General features: G+C 28.5%; 1 protein-coding gene and 1 pseudogene across 2 annotated transcripts; one reads left to right on the top strand and one right to left on the bottom strand.

The window, feature by feature from the left end:
• Positions 1–1,885: 1,885 nt before the first annotated feature.
• LOC127278301 (otoferlin-like) lies at positions 1,886–16,738 on the top strand (annotated as a pseudogene).
• On the bottom strand, positions 11,661–20,036 carry LOC127278302 (guanine nucleotide-binding protein-like 1). 2 transcript variants are annotated; one of them, XM_051299949.1, is made up of 6 exons: positions 19,800–20,036; positions 19,039–19,355; positions 18,315–18,960; positions 17,815–18,237; positions 17,494–17,714; positions 11,661–12,936 (listed from the first exon to the last, which is right to left on the bottom strand). In XM_051299949.1, the coding sequence occupies exons 1-5, from the start codon at positions 19,891–19,893 to the stop codon at positions 17,497–17,499; spliced, it is 1,698 nt and encodes a 565-aa protein (XP_051155906.1). In that variant the 5' UTR covers positions 19,894–20,036; the 3' UTR covers positions 11,661–12,936; positions 17,494–17,496. The 2 variants fall into 2 exon arrangements, with proteins under 2 accessions (XP_051155906.1, XP_051155907.1); XM_051299950.1 differs by lacking the exon at positions 11,661–12,936 and adding an exon at positions 16,918–17,054.
• Positions 20,037–20,077: the final 41 nt, after the last annotated feature.

The following is a 20,077-nucleotide window of genomic DNA, read 5'->3' as shown; positions in this document are numbered from 1 at the left end:
GACCTTTATTCAAATATTTCATTACTGTCTGAAACAATTAAGAACTTATATATAGGTATATATTCGCTATAATTTTTTGAAAAATCACCTAAAAAGCTTTCCTATAAGTGTTTAATAATTAGGAACCCTTTAAATTTGAATTAGTTCAAATAAAATAGTAAACAAAATATTGTCAAATTCAGATTTAGACAGAACATACATATATGAAAGAATAAGATTATCCTTTCCTCAATAAAGAAAAAACCCCCCACATTAAAAACTTATATTGCGATTATTAAAAAATCAATTAAGGATATTAAATATCAACCATTAAAAAATTTATTAATAAATTTTATAAAAAAAAACCTAATAGTTTCCCTTGAAAGTAATAAATTCGCAAACTTGGATTATTATAATTGCGTATATAAGGCAAGATTAAAGACTCATAAAGAGCACTTAAAAAATAAAATTAAAAGAGAGATTTATAGTAAATGTATACAGTAAAATATAATTAATTTTTTCATTTTATTTCTCTAAAGTTTTAAATTACTTTTTTCCGATTTCCTGTGAGGATTTCACTGTTTTGATAACTGACTCTCAAGTTCCCTAATGCACTAATCAGCACTAATATAATAAAAAAAAAATTGAATTTCTGTTAACCCTTATCATGAAATACAATAGCGATGGTTTCAGGTAAGATAGAATTTTCCAACACCATATGAAAAAGAATGTATGTATACCTAATAAATATATATAAAAAAAATGTCCTAAAAACATGAAGAAACGAAAGAAAAGGTCAAGTGTTATGATCCTGAGATTGTGTGAGAGTAGATCAATACAAGAGTAAAGGTAACCTATTCCTTCGATAGTTTCGCCATCTTTCATTATAATTTTGTACCAAACACTGTTGCTTCCTCCCACATTTTCTTTAAAACAACTCACATGTTACTTTTTTCTTATTTAGATAAACAATTGTTACGACTTTGAAATACTTATTCAAATAAAAGAAAAATACATTTCATGCTCCCCGAAAGAAGCGATGATTCCCTTTAGGCATTTTTGTTTACTAAGTCAATAAATTATAGTAATAATAATAAAATATTAAAGAAGAAAAATAATTTACTCTAAACAAACTGTTTAACTTATTTATATCTTCATATTTTTTTTTATTTCTTTTTGAATAAAATTTCTTGACCTTCATGTCAAAAGTTGGCAATTATATTTTTTGAAAGTCACTTCTAAAAAGGAAATGTCTTTTTTATAGGTATTCGTTAAATGAATGTCGCTAAATGAGTCTAATTGAAGGATAGGAAGGAAAGAGAAAAAACTGATGTGAATCGCATCATTGAGAAAATCTATTTACTCAGTTCATTTCTATTGCAGAAAAAATTCTACTAAAAATTGAAAATTTTTGGGTCGACGAAATTGTTTTATTCAATAAAAAGTTTTATATTAATCCAAAAGGATGACAAATTAGTAAGCAATTAAAAATAAAAACATTTTTTTCTACAAAACAAAAATTGTTAATAATCAACAAAATTTTTAGCCAACAATAACAATTTTTTGTTAATAAAAAATAGTTTAATCAAGAAAACTGTTTTCTGCTAAATAAAATAAAAGTTTTACTCATAAAAATCTCTCCTATAAAAATATGTGTGAAACAAAAATGTGTTAAAGTGAGCATTTATTATCTTATAAAAATGAGGGTTGCACACACACACACACACACACATACACTAAATATGTAGAACATTTCAAAAAGCACCTTTTCATTCTCTGCATATATATATGATCAATTTATGACATAGTTTTACTATTGCGTCACACACGCACGGGGTAGCACGCATGGGGTAACGCATGCGTTTTATAAATGAGACTTGCGCGATTACTTTTCATACGAGAGGTTTTCAGGTGGTTTCTCTCGGGGTAGTTTTCGGCGCGACCTCGTGCATTTCGTTATCACAATGTTACTCATCCGTCTTGTTAAAAATTTTTACTTTCATCACTTAAAAATTTGCAAATCACTCTCACCACCTGTTACTTTCGTCAACAATCAATTATTTCATTCACAAACCAAATAAATAACTCCTTATTTCCACAAAAATCAACTATAAAATCGAAAATCTCTAATACTATTATATATGCAACAAAAATTAAATAATCATTTGCACATTCAAAATATCATAAATAAAGTTTCTAAAAAGATTAATTGTAATTGACAAAAAAAAATTGTAAAACGAATGGTACACTGGGGTTTTATAATTTAAAACAAAAAAAAACGAAAATATTTATAAATTAAACATTAATTTGTAAAAAATTTCGAGTTGTAAAAAAAATACATTTATATAAATATAAATAAATAAATGACAAATGAAAGTTAACATGGTGTTTAATGAATTTTTTTTCGAAAACTGATTAAACGCAGACAAAATAACAGCTGACATTGATCGAGAAAGATAAAAAAAATGTGATTGTGAGAACGTGGAAAAAAATTTTAATATTCAACACAATGTCTTTGACAGTGATTCTGAAAAATTTCCAAGGCTTGAAATTCAAAGGGGAAAAATCTGTTCGAATTGATTTTCGAGGTAATTAATGTTTTATTGTACGAAACATCACACACATGTTTTATAAATTTTCAAGAATAACATTTTAACAGGACGGAATAATTCTTAAGATGGATTTAATTTAAATTTTTTCAATCGTATCACGCTAAATAATTACCTAGAAAAATTTGAATAATTTTCGAGGTCACTCTAGTTTTTTTATATCAGCGCTCAATTCAACAATGTTTTCTAAATCGTTTTAAGTATATTTTTTTAACAGTAGATTGTTACATTATATATTTCATTATTCAAACACTTTTATATATTTTCAATTTTGAAGAAACTTACTTTCAAGTATTTTTACTTTCTTTGTTGTAACTTTTTTAATTTTTAAAACAATCAAGTAAACGATTAATTTTTGTTTTTTTCTATTTTGTGATTTTTCATTTTTTCTGGTAACTAACAGTTTAAAAGAATTAAACATTATTGTAATTAAATTCTAACATGAATTAAGTTTATTGTGTTGAAGAAAGTTTATTTTAAAGTAGAAAATGAGAAAAAAGAAGTTTTAAACTATCATTGTGAAACTTTAGTAAAAAAATATAGAGATCAGTATTTTTCGAGAGATAAAAAATAGGTTGTAACTTACGAGATTTATGACAGTAAATAAAAAAATCCAGTTTACAAAAATCGCTTTTGATTTAAACAAAACATGTGTTACATTCAAATTGTTATTTTTTAAAAAGAAAAGAAAACAATTGACATTAAAAAATGCAAAAATTAAAATTTTTTAAATAAAATTGAAATGATAATCATTTTATAAAAAGAAGTGATTATATTTATTTGAATAAAAAGAATCTCTTAACTATTAAGGATTTTTTTCAGTTAAATACAAAAAAGTATTAAATAAATAGAGTTTAAATAGTTTAAATAAACATTGTTAAATTGAGATCGAAGTACTTTAATAATATATAGGATAAACAAAAACATATTGGAAGTTTGTTGACAGATGAAAACAAAACGTTATCTCAATAATAGTGTACCTATATCAATTTAATCTTCTTGCAATTGAATACTCAATTATCACAATTTTCTCTCTAGGTTTTTAACATTTAAACAATTTAAATATATTGTAAAAGAAGTAAAATATAGTCAATAGGGGAAAATTAAAACTGATAAAATTATAATAAATTGATAATTTAAAAATTTATACAGCTGCATAAAGTCGAATTTCATTTTCTATATTATGCAAAGGTAATAATTTTCTCTTGATCAAAGATAAACGAATATTGTAGGACACTCAAGAAAATGACTTTAATTATTATAATCTCGTGGAATAAAAAAGGAAATAAAAATAATGTGAAAGGAAGGGAAAATAATTTAAAGCTAATGAGATCAAAATATAATTGTTTACTTGCATGCTAATTCAATGAAAATCGTTGAAAAAATAAAAGAATTCTTGTTGCGTGTACTTTTATATAAGGGTAGAATAAATTTTATTGTCGTGATTACTCAGCAATCTCTTATCTACATAATTTTGGAAAGCTAGATATAATCAATTATTATCAAAAAAGAAAATAAAGGAAATGTATCAAATTTTCGTTTCCCTAAATATATGGAATTTTTTTTTAATTTTTGTGATTTTTTAAAAACTTTTTAAAATTCAATAAAATTTCCATACTCAAATATCAATAAAAATTTATGAAAAATTTAATTTATTTTACTGTTTAAACAAAAAGAAAATATGTACACAAAAAAAGATTCTAAACATTTTTAACGTTATAAAAAATATTTACTAAATCAAATACCAATTTGAAAAAATTGTTCAACTCATTCGAATGATATAGTATTTTTTTTAAACAAATTTATGAAATAAAAATGAGAATTTACAGCCTCCGAGGAATAAGAGTATCCCTAGAAGAATGGGATAGTGGTTAATTTCTTAATTATTTATGTAACATATAACAAATAAAAAAAACTTGTATATTCCTATTTATCTCAATACTTTTACTGCAAAATCTTTTGTCAGAATAAAGTGTGAAGGTGAAACAATCTTTATTGCGTTTATTTGTGCAAAAAAAAAGAAAAAATATAGGGCGCGTTTTCTATTAATATTTCATCATTATTTACTAACAAGTAAATGTGTGTATGAAAATATTGACAAACTTTTTTTTACGAGGGACTAATATCTTTTACATGCACGTATATGTATATGCGTAATATTGCAACAGGTAGTGAGAGACAGAAAGAGTGAGAAGCATGAAAGTAAATTGCCTGAATTGAGTGTTGATAAAAAGCTCTAGAACAGTTCAAGTGAAGATAACGTGTGCATGCAATTTTCTTCTTCGACAATTTTCCTTTACGACTTGGTATTATCATTTCTTTTTCAGAAGCTCCTTATTATTCTAGGAACTTAGAGGAAAATGCAGACCTAATTACAGTTGATCAAGTAAGAACTATCTATATACATATTCGCGTGAAAATTTTTTCTCAATACTCCACGGAAAAAATATCCCCTGAGAGAAGATTACAATTTAAATTTGCATGGGTTATTTTCTGTAAAATATTTTTACAGTCGGAAGTAAGAAATTTTTTTTAACATATAAATCGATGTAGATTTCAAGATTTTGATTATGTATAAACGAAACTGAAGTACGCAACGTTTATGATAAACGATTTTTAAAGAAATAATTTTTTAAAATGAAAAATTCTATAATCTTTTGCCTAAAAAATATTTTTTTCTAATTTCTTGATTAATGAAAACTACAAGAAATATTTTTTAGGCAAAAAATTATATAATTTTCCATTTTAAAAAATTATTTCTTTAAAAATCGTTTAACATAAACGTTGCGTACTTCAGCTTCGTTATGTATAAAAAAGTGTGCGACAATCCTTTTCTATTAATTCTGTGAATTATCAGAAAAATATATCGGAGGAAGAAAGCAAAATAATTTTACGTAGGTATAGGTAATGCCATGAAAATTGTTTACTGTAGCTACAAAGAAAATTTTCTAAGCGATAGAGCACGTGAAGAATTATATCGATTTATATTAAAAATTCTTTCTCGTTTATAATAATTTATAACTTAAAAAAGACGTTCTGTTTAGCAAATGGAACATTTATTGAAATAAAAGATTTTTCGGATTAAAGAAAAGTTTTTTAATAAAAAAAATTTGTTTGTTTTGTTAATTAACTTAACGTACAATTTAAAAAATTAATTGCATTCTAGATTTTTACGTGGAATTTGGGAAGACCTGTTGAAGAAACTGAAATACTACAACTTTCTATTGTAACACGTAATGTATTAAGACAAGAAAAAACATTAGCGAGATATGGCTTGGTTTTACAAACTGTCGTTAAAGAAGGTCGAATCCTCATTAACGATTCCCTTGTGGATCTCAATAACAGACCTCTTCCGGTAGGTTTTCAATTTTTCATTCAACAAATGTCAATACTTGAAATTTATTTTCCTCAAGCAATCACATTTTAAATTTAATTTTAATTTTAATTCCTAATTTCATTAAAAGTAATCGTTCCAATTCTTTTTGTTTTTTGCAATCAATTGGAAGTAGTAAATTTATCTAAAATCGACAACAAATTTAGAAATATAATTAACCTTATTTTATAACAGACTATTATTTGCTTCGAAGTTCGATATGCTGCACCAAATGAAAGTTGTAGTTCTTATGCGCCATCCGACATAATAGAGGATGAGCAGCAGATGTTAATAGACATCGAGCAAAACATCGCTAACTTGGAGAGAAGCTTTCAACAAACAAATACCAGTAAGCGAAGAGGATCTTGGCAACATAGTGAAAAAACACCAAAAAAGGGTTTTATACAGCGTGGAATATCGTTAACGACAGGAGAAAGCTCATCATCGGAGAAAAAGAGGTAACACTTTGAAGAAACAAGTCCTATATTTTCATTTATTTTCCATTTGTCCAGAAAAAAATAAGGAAAATCTAATTCATTTGAAAAATTGACAGAACATCAGCGTTCAAAAGCGTACGGTCAATGATAAAATTAGGAAAGCAAAGGCCACCAAGGGATAGATCATGTGACAGTAATTCCGAGTCACATCAACTTCTCGATCGACAGGATTCAAGTTGCGCGACATCAAATGAACCTTCAAGGACAAACTCACTATCTTCTTTAGACATTAATCCTTCTGATAATGAAAGTCAAATTAGCTTAAACAACGACCAACCGGAAGATGTACACGTTAAACCTTTAAAAAAAACTAAACCTAAGGTGAACGAACACAAAATAAATATAGTTTGATACTGAGATGGAAGAATTGAAAAATAATTCTCCTTTTTCTCATTTTTCTCATTTTTCTGATTATAGACCAGTGATACTGGACAGGGCGCACTAAAAGCACAAGACTATCAAGTTTGTATTACAATTATCGAAGCGAGACAATTAGCTGGCCTTAATATGGATCCCATTGTGTGTGTTCAAGTTGGAGACCAACGAAAATACACGAGCGTTAAAGAATCAACGAATTGTCCTTACTATAATGAGGTAACTTGTTTGATGAAGAATTTCAATTCAAAAGAAGAAAAATATTTATCTTTAAAAATTATATTATAATAAGTAGAAAAACTGCAAATATTTTCAATTTTTACAATAAAAATAACTAAACTTTTTAATTACTTCAAAATTGAAGCATACAATAACGTACCCAAAACAACATTTTTCCATTTTGTCTTTTAAAAAATTATTTTAGACAGTTTTATTGAAATAATTCAATTTTAGTATCATATTTACATTTAGATATCATAAATCTTGTCTTTTGAATTACAGTATTTTGTATTCGACTTTCATATGCCGCCTGTAATGCTCTTTGACAAGATCATCACTCTCTCGGTAAGCAAGTCGCCCCATTTGAATATCAAACGCAGTCAGATTTCAAATAAAGTTAAGAAAATGAAAAATAGCCTACTTAAACTGAAAACTTATTTCTTATATTAAAACTTTTGCCTATCAAATGATTTATATATTTTCGTTTCACGAGTATTTAAACATTGCAATTCAGATAAACTATAAACAAAATCATATACAAAAAAATAACTAATATTTTCAAATACCTATAATATTCAATAAAATATGTATGTTTAAATTTTTTTACAAAACACTTCCGTATTAAAGGTACAACAATCACGAAACTTATTACGATCGAACGTGACACTGGGAAGTTTTAAGTTGGATGTGGCGACTGTTTGGTCTCAACCAGGTAATTTTTTAGAAATTATTAAAATTTATATGATTACATAATTACAGTTAAAGTCAAATTTAATTTAAGAAATAATATATACAAACATACCTCGAGATTTTTTTTCCAACAATAAATTCACTAGCTTATTCATTTCTTCTTTTCCATTTTCGTTCGTAAAATATTCGTTGCTTCAAGATTCACATCATTGAACATAATGCAGTAGCATAAGTAAAAATCAAATGGCGTTGGCATTTTGTATGAAACTATATAATAAACTGTAAATAAATGATGCTAAAACTTTTCACAAAATAAAACTTAAAATCCATTATAACTTTTGAATCGTAGATATTTCGTAATAATACTAAATTTCTTAACCGTTTTCTTACATTCCAACAATCTCAATTTCAGTGATGGGTAGTTGTGAATTTGTGACGAGAAAATAGCGCCATAAAACAGGGTTGAGTCGGTGAATTATATCAAGTCAATTAAATTGTTTTATAATCTACTTCAGAAATTATTAAGTTTATTATTATTCTACGTATAACACCTCTGATACATGACAATTAATTATAAAAACAAACATTTAGTTATGAAATACCGCCATACATAAACATAAGTGATGGTACTTGTTGTGAAACGATTTTATCGATAAATCGATTTCAATAATATACGATTCTGATTGGCTATCAGAAATTGCAAGTTATATCTTCGAATAACAACTACCGAGCTCTGCATTGATTTGAATTTTGAATGAAAATTAAATGTCTGTTTACTGTGTGAGGAAACAAAAAATGGGCTAACAGTATAACAGTAGTAGTATTATTAGTAAAAAAATGTTTATTTACTTTATTTAATTTTCCTCTTTTTGGTGTAAGTTTATAATTTATATAGCCTGAAATGAATCCTGTTACAGATCAACAATTTTATCACAAGTGGGCATTATTAACGGATCCCGATGACATAACAAGTGGTCCTAAAGGGTATTTAAAATGTGATATCAGTGTAATTGGCAAGGGCGATAGTGTAAAAATTCCCCCGAAAAGTGAAAAAGATGAGGACGATATAGAAGGAAATCTATTGTTACCGGATGGTGTTCCAATTGAAAGGCAAAAGGCAAAATTCATTGTCAAAATTTACAGAGCCGATGGCCTGCCAAAAATGAACAGCAGCATTATGGCAAATGTGAAGAAAGTTTTCACCGGTGAAGTAAAGGATCTCGTTGATCCTTATGTACTTGTGTCTTTTGCAGGATTAAGTGTAAGTAGAATTCTGTTTTTTCCTTGAAAATTGTCTATTAATTAATTTGTATTTTTTTTTTATTAATGGAATTAAAGGGCAAGACGTCGGTTAAGAGACACAGCTACGCACCAGTTTGGAATGAACAAATAGTTTTTACAGAAATGTTTCCACCTCTTTGTCAGAGGATAAAATTCCAACTGTGTGATAACGATCCGTTACACGCCACAGTGATAGGAACGCATTTTGTCGACTTGAAGCAAATTAGTAATGATGGGGAAAAAGGATTTTTACCAACGTTTGGTCCCGCATTTCTTCACATGTATGGTAGTATTCGCGATTATAGTTTAATTGATGAACACTCTACACTCAATACTGGTTTGGGAGAAGGAATTTCATATAGAGCAAGGTAATTCTTTTAATCATAGGAAAAAAAATAGTTTTAAAATAAATATATTACATATAAATAATATTTCAGTGATTGAAAATTTTAATAAACACATAAAGAAATATTTTTATTTTATCAAGGGTGTTAATTGCCATTAGAACTGAAATTACTGACAATGTGGATATTGCCCCCTGTGAAGTCGAGGTTCAACCAGCTGTTCCAATTAATGAATCTGCTTACGCAAGAAATGAGGAATTTTTTCTATTTGCCAGTATTATGGACGCTACGATGATTGACAAAAAATTGGGCGATAAACCCATGTATTTTGAAATATCAATTGGAAATGCTGGAAATGCTCTGGATGGACATAACGAGAGTTCCAAGGTTTTTAAAAAATGTTTTAAATTTAAATCAGTCATCATTTTTTTTAATTCAAAATGACAGATTACCTTTTTTTCTTGCTTCTTTCTCTTTTCTATTTTCCTCTGTTATTTTAATTCTTTTTCCTGAGGTAAATTTTTCCTTTTCTTATCTTTTTTATTAACATCATTTTATTATTCAATTTTTTTTTATTTTTTGTTTAATTTTTTTTCATTGATTTTTTTATGAGTTAAAATTGATGATAGGTTTGTGATATGAGCTCGTCAATGGGTGGTAGTGGGGATGAAGAGGAAGTGCAACAAGTTGTTACTCGTTCTTGTCAAAGTACCACTCCATCCAATAAACCAATGACCCACGATAAGATTTATTACTTTCTTCCATATTGGGACAATAAACCGTGCCTTCATGTTCGAAGTATTTGGCCGGATTATAGAAGGAGAATGTACAATAGCAATATTATCAATAAAATTGTAGATAAACTAGTAAGTTTACTTTTTTCAATTTCAAATATAAAAATTATAAAAAATGTTAATTAATTAATATGACGCAATTAATTTGTCATATATAGGAAGAAGGTCTTTCTGAAGTGCAGGCACATATTGAGGACCCGACAACTTGCGAGCGACTTTTGAAGACAGTTTTAGAAGAATTAAGTAGTAATTGTAATCGATATCTTAGTATCAGTAAGTCGAGTACAACCGGTCCTGGTGTGGGCAAGACAAAACTCGACAAAGAGAGGGCAAAATTATGTCAAATGGAAATTGAAAATATGTCAGTTATGTCCAGGAATTTGAAAGCCATCGTCACCAAAAGTAGTTTTAAAGAGAGATTCAAAACAGCTCAGACTTATTTGCAGAAACTCAAATTTCTCATTGAGGACGTAAGTATAATTTTTTCAGAAATACTTGAATTTTTTTTTTAAGAAAAAAATAATTTAAAAGTTTCTGATTATGAATTTAAGTCTTATTTGTCAAATAATGGATAATTTATCATTTGCAGCCTCAAGATTCACTTCCCGATGTTTTTGTCTGGGTTATAAGTTCAAGAAGACGAGTTGCGTATCACAGAATTCCTGGAAGGGATTTAATTTACTCAATTGTAGATGAAGAGTGCGGAAAATATTGTGCCAAAGTTCAAACAATATTTTTAAAGGTAATAAATTGAATATTTAATTATAATGTTTTAATACTTTTAAAATAAAATAATATATATTATTTTTTCAAATATCAATTAATAAATTATTAATATAAGAAATGTGAAAATTTTGTCAGCTTCCAGGGAAAAAGAAATATGGTCCGTCAGGGTGGACGATACAGACTAAATTACAGATTTATATGTGGCTTGGAATTATGAAACATAAAAAGTATTTTATTCAAGGTTTGCCCCATGGTTATGAAATTAGCCACGAATTAAAGAATATTGAGAAACCTCGAGCTCTTCCTCCTTCGGTGATTCATTACGCAGAAAAACACGTAATAAATTTTGCATTGTTTAATTATAAATCACATTTGTATTCAAATATAATGAATTAAAAATGAATTATTTAATCTGTTATTTTTAGTAAGTAATTTACCTTATTAAATTCCTTATTATAGAAATTTCAACTGAGAGCTCACATGTATCAAGCGAGATCGCTTATTGGCAGTGATGCTTCTGGTCTGTCGGATCCGTTTGCGCGTGTTATTTGTGGAGAATTTTGCAAATCAACACAAGTTATTGACGAGACTCTCAGTCCAACTTGGGATGAACTTTTAGTCTTTGATGATATTTTAATTTTCGGGACTGAAGAGGAAATCAAGAAGGATCCACCCTCCATCGTCATCGAGTTGTTTGATCAAGACAAAGTGGTAAGAATTTTTCAATATATGCATTTTCACATTATTCATATCTTACGAATTCTGGATAATTATTATATGTATAGAGGAAAAATTATATAACTACTATTTTTTTCAACTCAATATATTATTATAATTTATTGCAATTATCTATATTAAAAGATGATGATGATGATGATGATGATGATGATGATATATTTTATTTGAGATGTTTATTCAAGATAACACATCTTAACACAAACATAACACTATATTTTTGTACGATTTTTTAATTTTTTTCAGAGTCATTTTGTGTCTATGGACAAACAGTGCATGAGGGGTCTGCTTTAACAGTTTGTATACATCATTTGCAGACAATATCAAAATATTTGAATGAAACTCTTTTTTTTATATTTTGCTTCAAATTAAACAACTGTACATATTTTTCTTTTTCTTTTAGGTTTTTTGACACGTTTGGTGCTTTCTTTTGTGTTTTATTAGCTCTGACAAGTAAAAATCTCTATTTTATTATTATATATTTGCATTCACAAATAAAACCGGTTGATTATCTTTTGGCAATTTGATTATGGTTTAGTGTCAAATTAAAAAATGTTTATTTCAATTAAATTGATTGAATTCCAATTATTTGAATTTGAATTTTACGAAAATCAATTGCTTTTATTAGCCGAACAATAATTGACTGCTTTATTTTAAAATAATTATTTTAATTTGTAATATTTTGTATCGACACATTATAAACTACACAAAAAAATTCTATTTATCAGAATTGAACTGTTTCCTTAGAAATGTAAATAATTTAGAAGTGCCGAATGACTCCATAGTAGAATTGATCAAATTCTGTCAATTTTCGAAAATATAAAAAAAGCACAGAGAAAAATTATTGTAAATGGAATTTGTTAAAGTTTTTAATTTATTTTTTTCATTTATTATTATTGCTATTTGTAAACTTTATTGTGTGATATATATTTGCTTTTATATTCTTTGTGCTTTTACGAATATTCATGAAATCCTGTATTTGAAAAAAATACTTTTCTTAAAGCTTTTTTCTTCCGTGAAAATATAATTCTACATTGGTTTCTAGGGAAAATCAGAGTATATTGGTCGTGCTTTGGCACGGCCACACGTTAAACTTGCCTTTGAATCGTATACACCACCACAATTCCCACCGTCTCTCGAATGGTTCGAGATAACCCGAGGCGCTGGACGGGCTGGTGAATTATTGGCAGTTTTTGAACTCCTCGAATATCCTGCATCCAAAGAATTCAGCTTTCCAACACTTCCGGATGCCAAAGCTTTTACGGATCAAGATGCTGGACCCATGTTACCAGTTCCTCTTGGTATTCGTCCAACCTTATCAAAATATAGGTAAGTTTTATTCATACCATTGTGTATAATTATTAATAGGTAATAATAATAAAGTTGGAAATATTTGTTAACAGAATTGAAGTACTATTTTGGGGCTTACGGGATTTGAAAAGAATTCATTTGTTGACGGTAGATAAGCCGAGAGTGGATGTTGAATGTGCTGGTCACATATTATATTCATCTATTATATCAAACGCAAAAAAGAATCCGAACTTTAATACTCCAATTAAATTTCTTGAATTGGATTTACCAGAACAGGAACTTTATCGACCACCACTGACAATCAGAGCTGTGGATTGTCGAAGCTTTGGACGTTATACACTTGTTGGCACTCACACGATTAATTCTATTCATAAATATATGTATACACCACATACGAAAAGGGCACGAGATTTAGAGGAAAGAAAAAAGAGTTTGATTCAATTACAAAGTACTACAGGTATTAAAAATTAACTCATTTATATTTAATTGGAAATTTTAGCAAAACAAAAATAAGCTCTATTTATCTGCTTTCACACAATTCAGATATCTCATTCTTAAATGAAATTTTTATTTACATTTTTTCTTAATTAATTTCAATTATTTTTTATAATTTCTTTACTTTTTCAGAATCATTAACTACTGAATTGGAGCCCAATAATGGAGACACAACTATAATTTTGGGTTGCGAATTAATTAAATGGTCCACGAAAAAAGATAAAACTGAACAAAATTTGAGACGTAAGCAGAGTTTAGTTACTGATGGAAGCACAGGTTTGTGAGAAAATTAATAAATCCTTTTTTTATTAAATAAATTAAATAAACTAATCAATTAAAATAATTGTGTTTCCGACATTCGTGTGTCTTTCTTTATTAAAATGTAATTTTTTATTTAAATTGCAAAAAAAATATTTAAATTAATTTTTTAACAGGAGATTTGGAATCACTTGAAGACGATGAGGGCTGTCAAGATTGGTGGACAAAATATTTTGCCTCACTTGAGGCTGTAATAGAAGAAAACAAAGAGATTCGTCGTGAAAAATGCATTTTCCCAAACTCTCGAAATAATGAGAACGTACCAAATTTTTTCGAAGAAGAGTTTACAAGCCAAATGATTGCAGCGTGTCACGATAAAAGTCCTGGAATTCAATCAACAAAAAAATTATTCAGTCTAAAACCATCGGCAAATGCTGCGCGTTTTGTATCAAAATTAAGTCCCAAACATATACCACGAAAGAAAATTTTTAACAAAACTGCCCTCTTAAAAATTTATCCCAAAGAATTAGAGGCGCAATTGGAATTTGAATATTTTAAAGAGTGGCTACATTCATTTGAGCTTTATCGTGGCAAAAAAACCAATGACGAGCCAGAAGATGAGTCGCGAATTGTTGGCAATTTTAAGGGTGCATTGAAGGTCTATAAATGGCCATTACCAAAAGATTTACTCGATCACACAATTATGGGTTTTGATCCTCAATACGGATTTTTTCAAGGTTTACCGTCTAACGAGCCAATTCACGTGCTCGTTAGAGTTTATATTGTTAAGGCAAATGATTTGCATCCTTCCGATTTGAATGGAAAAGCCGACCCATACATTGTCCTTCAACTTGGTGGGAAAAGAATAAGCGATAAGGAAAATTACGTGTCCAAGCAACTGAATCCGGTTTTTGGAAAGTTAGTTTTTCAAATTGAAAATTCAGTCAATCAATAGTATTTAATTATTTAAAAATATTTCTTAAAATTTATATTTTACATGAAAATAAATTTCAATTAAGTACAGGTAAATCTTTTACCACGAAATATAATTATGTTTCAGGTGCTTTGAAATTGAAGCGACTTTTCCTCAGGATTCATTGCTGACTGTACAGATTTTGGATTGGGATTTGGTTGGTTCTGATGATATGATTGGCGAGACAAAAATTGACTTAGAGAATCGATTTTACAGTAGGCATCGAGCTGTTTGTGGTATTCCACGCAGATACGATGAGTAAGATGAAAAATAACATAAAATATAGTTTAATATTAATTTTTTTAGTTGGAATCGATTTTAAGTAATTCAAATTTAATTTCAGATCTGGTTACAATAAGTGGCGAGACGCTATGAAACCAACGCAAATATTGTCAAAACTTTGTAAGGATGCGAAAATAGATGGTCCAATTTATTCTCCTGGAGGAGTGTCAATTGGAAGAAAAACATTTTCCATACCAAAGGAGGAAATGGAATTTTATATTCATTCCAAAGGTGAATAAATAATTAAGATGATAATAATTAATAACCTTATTTATTATAAAATAAAAAATATATTTATTTAACCTTTTCAGTAAAAAATTTTTTTATAAGATAATAATAAATATTTCTAAAAATTTAGCAATGGAAGAACATTTGGCTTTGGCAGTTCTTCATCAGTGGAACGCTTTTCCTCGAATCGGATGCAGTTTAGTTCCTGAACATATCGAGTGTCGTTCTTTATACAATCCTGATAAACCAGGAATTGAACAGGGTAAATTGGAAATGTGGGTTGACATGTTTCCCATGGACATGCCTTTACCGGGTCCGCCTCTCGACATATCACCAAGAAAACCAAAAAGTTATGAGCTCAGAATTATCATTTGGAATACGGATGATGTGGTTCTCGAAGATGATGCTTTTTTTACTGGGGAGAAAATGAGCGACATATACGTAAAAGGGTAAATTTAACTTAGTAACAATTAAAATTAATTAATCATTAATTCCATTTTTTTTAATACTTCCATAGTTATTAAATTCTTATTTTGAAAAGTTGGAATTTTCTTCCAATTTCTAATTTTTGTTTCTTATATTTTCTGTTTCAAAGATGGTTAAAGGGACAAGAAGATTGTCAGTCCACCGATATTCACTATCGTTCATTAACTGGCGAAGGAAATTTTAATTGGCGTTTTATTTTCCCTTTTGACTATCTCGTGGCGGAAGAGAAGATCGTTATTAACCGGAAAGAAAGTTTATTTAGTTGGGATGAGACCGAGTGCAAGATTCCGGCTCGTTTGGAATTACAGGTAATAATTTTCGAATTTATTGATAAAAATCCAGAGATACGATTATTATTTTATGGTTGTATTTTTAGACATTTCTTTTAATCTGACATCAAATTATAGATTATATTTTATATTACAGGTCTGGGATTCTGATCATTTTTCATCAGACGATTTTCTCGGTGCGTTGACGCTCGATTTAAATCGATTTCCGCGAGGCGCAAAAAACAGTAAATTATGCACATTAAGCATGTTGAAAAATGATGGTTCAGTTCCGACTGTAAACATATTTAAGCAAAAAAGAATTAAAGGCTGGTGGCCCTTTTACGTGAAAAAGGAAAACGATGAAATGGAATTGACGGTATATTGACAGCTTTACTCAAATTTTCTAGTTAAAAAAAATTTTACGCTTTTTTTACATTTGATTATTCTAATTTTAATTTTTTCTTTTAATAGGGAAAAGTTGAAGCTGAAATACATTTATTAACAAAAGAAGAGGCTGAAAGAAATCTAGCGGGTTTTGGTAGAAGTGAACCAGATCCACTCGATAAACCAAAGTAAGTACAATTAATTAATTTTTAATTGATTAATTTAATTGTCTTTTATTATTATCTCTAGTCGACCAGACGCTTCTTTCATGTGGTTCGTGAATCCACTGAAATCTATCAAATATATCGTTTGGCATAACTATAAGTGGGCTATATTGAAAGCAACTTTCATCATGGCATTGATAATTTTAATTATTCTCTTCTTCTACTCGATTCCCGGCTACAGTGTGAAAAAGCTCTTAGGTGCCTGAATTTTTGGAAAAAAAATGCATCTGCGAATTGTATATCAAAAAACCTGTTAAAATATCACAAAATTACATAATTTATTGCTCAGCTAAAACCACTAGAACATTTTGAAATGAAATCTATGTCTTTATATTTACTTATTGCATGACTATCAAATTTTAAAATATATTTGAAATTTTAAATATACGCGATAATTTATAGAAAAATGAAGTTATAGTTATATAAAAAATTTTATGAGAACATAATTTCCAATGTGATGCACGAAAATTCTTTTTTATACACTTCATAATAGTCACACTTGAAGGCCATAAAATTCGAGCTCTAGAAAAAAAAACAATTTAAAATTTTAGGTACTACTTAGAAATTGTAAATTAAATTTTTCATAAATCACTGTATGCAAAAAACTCAAATATTTCATTATATAAATTCTGTACGTAATTTTTAAATAACATTTTTTCTTTACAGTAATTTAGGAAAAATTTTAATCACAAAAAATAACAGTAGTTCCTTTTCTTAAGAATTGTATTTCGAAGCTTCGTATTATGATTAAACGAACAGAATATTTTACTATATAATAATTGTAATTACAATCAAAGAAATCTATGTACTGTAAATAAGATCGCGTAATATATCGCAAAATATTTTATTTAGAAAAATTAATCTACCTTGAGAAATACAAAGCTGTGAAGAAATTATCTCGTTATGAAATAAAATTAGCACTTAATTTAATATAACTCCGCTTTCTTTAAAATAAATTTACCTCTTATTTTGTAGTGGACAAAATTTCAAATTTATTTGTCGCTTCCGACGTCTCAGATTCGATGGCATCCTCAGAATCAGTCGAATGGGACTCGAAACTTTCACTATCTTCATCATCCAAAGCGGGAAATTTGCTTTGTTCCTCACTTCTTTCTTCTTCAACCGCACTTCTCGCTTGAATCCATTTCACTATCTCCAAATCCGGATGAGTTTCCCACAATTCTGTATTGAAAAAATAGTGTTTTTTTTTTTTTTTTTAATGGAACTAATGGATTTTTGTATTCAAAGTTTTCAATTAATTCTACTTTTAGGAAATAAATACCTTTCTCAGTTGACCATCCAAGAGGGTAAACAAATAAACATATTGTTCCCTCTAAAGCCATTCGCAACAATGAATTCGCGGCTCTGTAAGAATCGAGTCTCGCCGCTTTGGCTGTTTTGTAATTTCTTTTCGCGGCCCAACTGTCACAAATATCCATTGCCGACCAAGTGTCATCATTGTCCTGATGCTGCAACTTGAGTAATTCCGGCAAATTTATTCTTTCCGCTAAAAATTTTACTGTAGTGTACGGCTCTCTCACTTGAGCAATAGGAAATGATCCCATTAATATTTGCAATTGTTTCGGCACTCTTGATGGGAAAACTAATCCCGGACAATCACAAAGACAAACTGTCTTTGTCAGGAAAATCGTTTGGAAATGTTTCGTGTGACCCGGTGTTCGAGAAACACTCACCACTTTTTTACCTGGAAAAAAAAATTATTATTACTATTATTTTAAATAAGAATTTTAAAAATTTCAATTTAGTTGCATATAAACTTACCCATTAGGGCATTCATCAAGGAAGACTTTCCAACATTCGGAGTGCCAATGCAACCAATAGTTAGGACACCATTTTTGAATTTCACATGCTCAAAATAACTCGTATCTTTTTCCTGAACCGTGACATTGTCCTTTCTTCCCAAATCGTCTAAATCATATTCCGAATTCATTTCCTCGTGGATTTTTTCCTGCCATGATGTTAAATCAACTTTGTCGCCAACAATTTCTTTACAGGCATCTAACAATTGTTTGGCACCTTCTGCGGCCATTTTTAGTTTTCCCTTTCTTCGTCTTTTTTGTAGACCACCCTCTTTATTACTAATGCTACTCCGTAAATTGTAATGTGGGTAAGAGGTGAACATTAAAATATGAAGTTGCGGATAGTGCTTCTTAAAATAGTCTCGCCAAGCAACGACAAGTGATGGTGGTGCTAAATCAATTTTATTGAGAATTAATATCATATCTTTTCCAAGATCCCTGGTAATGTATCGATAAATATATGGAGGAAACATCAACACTGGATAACGAATATCAACAATAATTAATAGTATATCAGACATTTCTAAAACACGCCATAATTGACGCCATGTCTCTAAATTTAATTCGAAGAAACTAAGGTTTTCGATGTTTAAATTGTCCAAATATTCCTAGAAATTAAATAATAAATTTAAAAATCATTTCGACTTAATTTTAAAGATTATTTACCTAAGTAAAAAATAACTTACTTTAAAATATTTTTGCTCTCGTATCTCCAGTTGCTCCTTCGACATGTTAAAATCCCAAGGAGGTCGTTTAGGTAAATCAATTTCCGGTGGAAAATATGAATCGGAAATTTCCTGTTTATTGAGAGGAAGTATTTCAATTGTTTGATAAGCTTCTTCCTTACGTTTTCGCAATTCTTCTTGTGACTCTTGAAAAAAGTGCAGAGCATATTTATTTCGACCAACATCACGCGGTTGTTTGTTTATTTTTTTAATTAATTTGCCTGCTTGCTCTTCCTCCTCATCCCAGTTATCATGATCCTTACTGCTATGACCTTGTCCTTTAAAAAATATTTGTTTTCTATTGCAGTTTTTACTATACTCGATTTAAAATTTACTTTATATAACGCTCCAATTTCAATTAAATAGATTTTAATGTTAAAAAAATTGTGACTTAATTTGTAACAAAAAATCACTAATATTATTACACTAAAAATAAAATTTAGTATATAAATAAATAAAACATCAAAACTTAAATTTAATACAATAATGAACATTATACTGATGTGTTATCACCATTGTTTAAAATTTGATAAGATAAAAATGATTTTTAAGAACTTTTACAATTAAAGTTTTATTTTGTAATGTTTTTTTAACATTGTAATAATTAATAAATAATTAATAAATAATTAATACTTTATAAACTGATATAAGTATTATGATATCAAATATATATATACCGGTGTTTTTCCAGGTAAATATTGGGAATATTATTCATTACATACCGAGTAAGATTTGATTTTTGCGTTGTTTTTTTTCTTGCATTTGTTGTTTTTTGGCTTTCCCACTAAAAGGAGCTCGTCTCCTTCCTTGCGGCATTTTTTTCTCTTTATATTTACAACAAACTGTTTATAACATTAATACAAGTTAAATATAATTAATTAATTAACATCTTTAGACTTTTTGAAACGTGCGTATTGAAAATCAAAAATCAACGTCAAAATATTCATGGCAAGCAGAACGTGTTATTAAGGTAACTCCACAGTCTGCATAAAAAATGGTA

Source organism: Leptopilina boulardi, unplaced genomic scaffold, assembly GCF_019393585.1.
Source record: "Leptopilina boulardi isolate dan_hultmark-lab unplaced genomic scaffold, ZJU_Lbou_2.1 LbouV2_202, whole genome shotgun sequence".
In the NCBI taxonomy this organism is placed as follows: domain Eukaryota; kingdom Metazoa; phylum Arthropoda; class Insecta; order Hymenoptera; family Figitidae; genus Leptopilina; species Leptopilina boulardi.
The sequence above is the reverse complement of the archived record's forward strand: the minus strand, read 5'-3'. Positions and strand labels throughout refer to the sequence as shown.

Excerpts from the sequence above, each read along its gene's own strand:
- LOC127278302 (XM_051299949.1), bottom strand. The coding sequence starts at position 19,893 with ATGCCGCAAGGAAGGAGACGAGCTCCTTTTAGTGGGAAAGCCAAAAAA. Across the intron at positions 19,356-19,799 it reads CAAAAATCAAATCTTACTCG|GACAAGGTCATAGCAGTAAG; the intron begins GTATGTAATGAA and ends TATTTTTTAAAG. Across the intron at positions 18,238-18,314 it reads CTTGATGAATGCCCTAATGG|GTAAAAAAGTGGTGAGTGTT; the intron begins GTAAGTTTATAT and ends TTTTTTTTCCAG.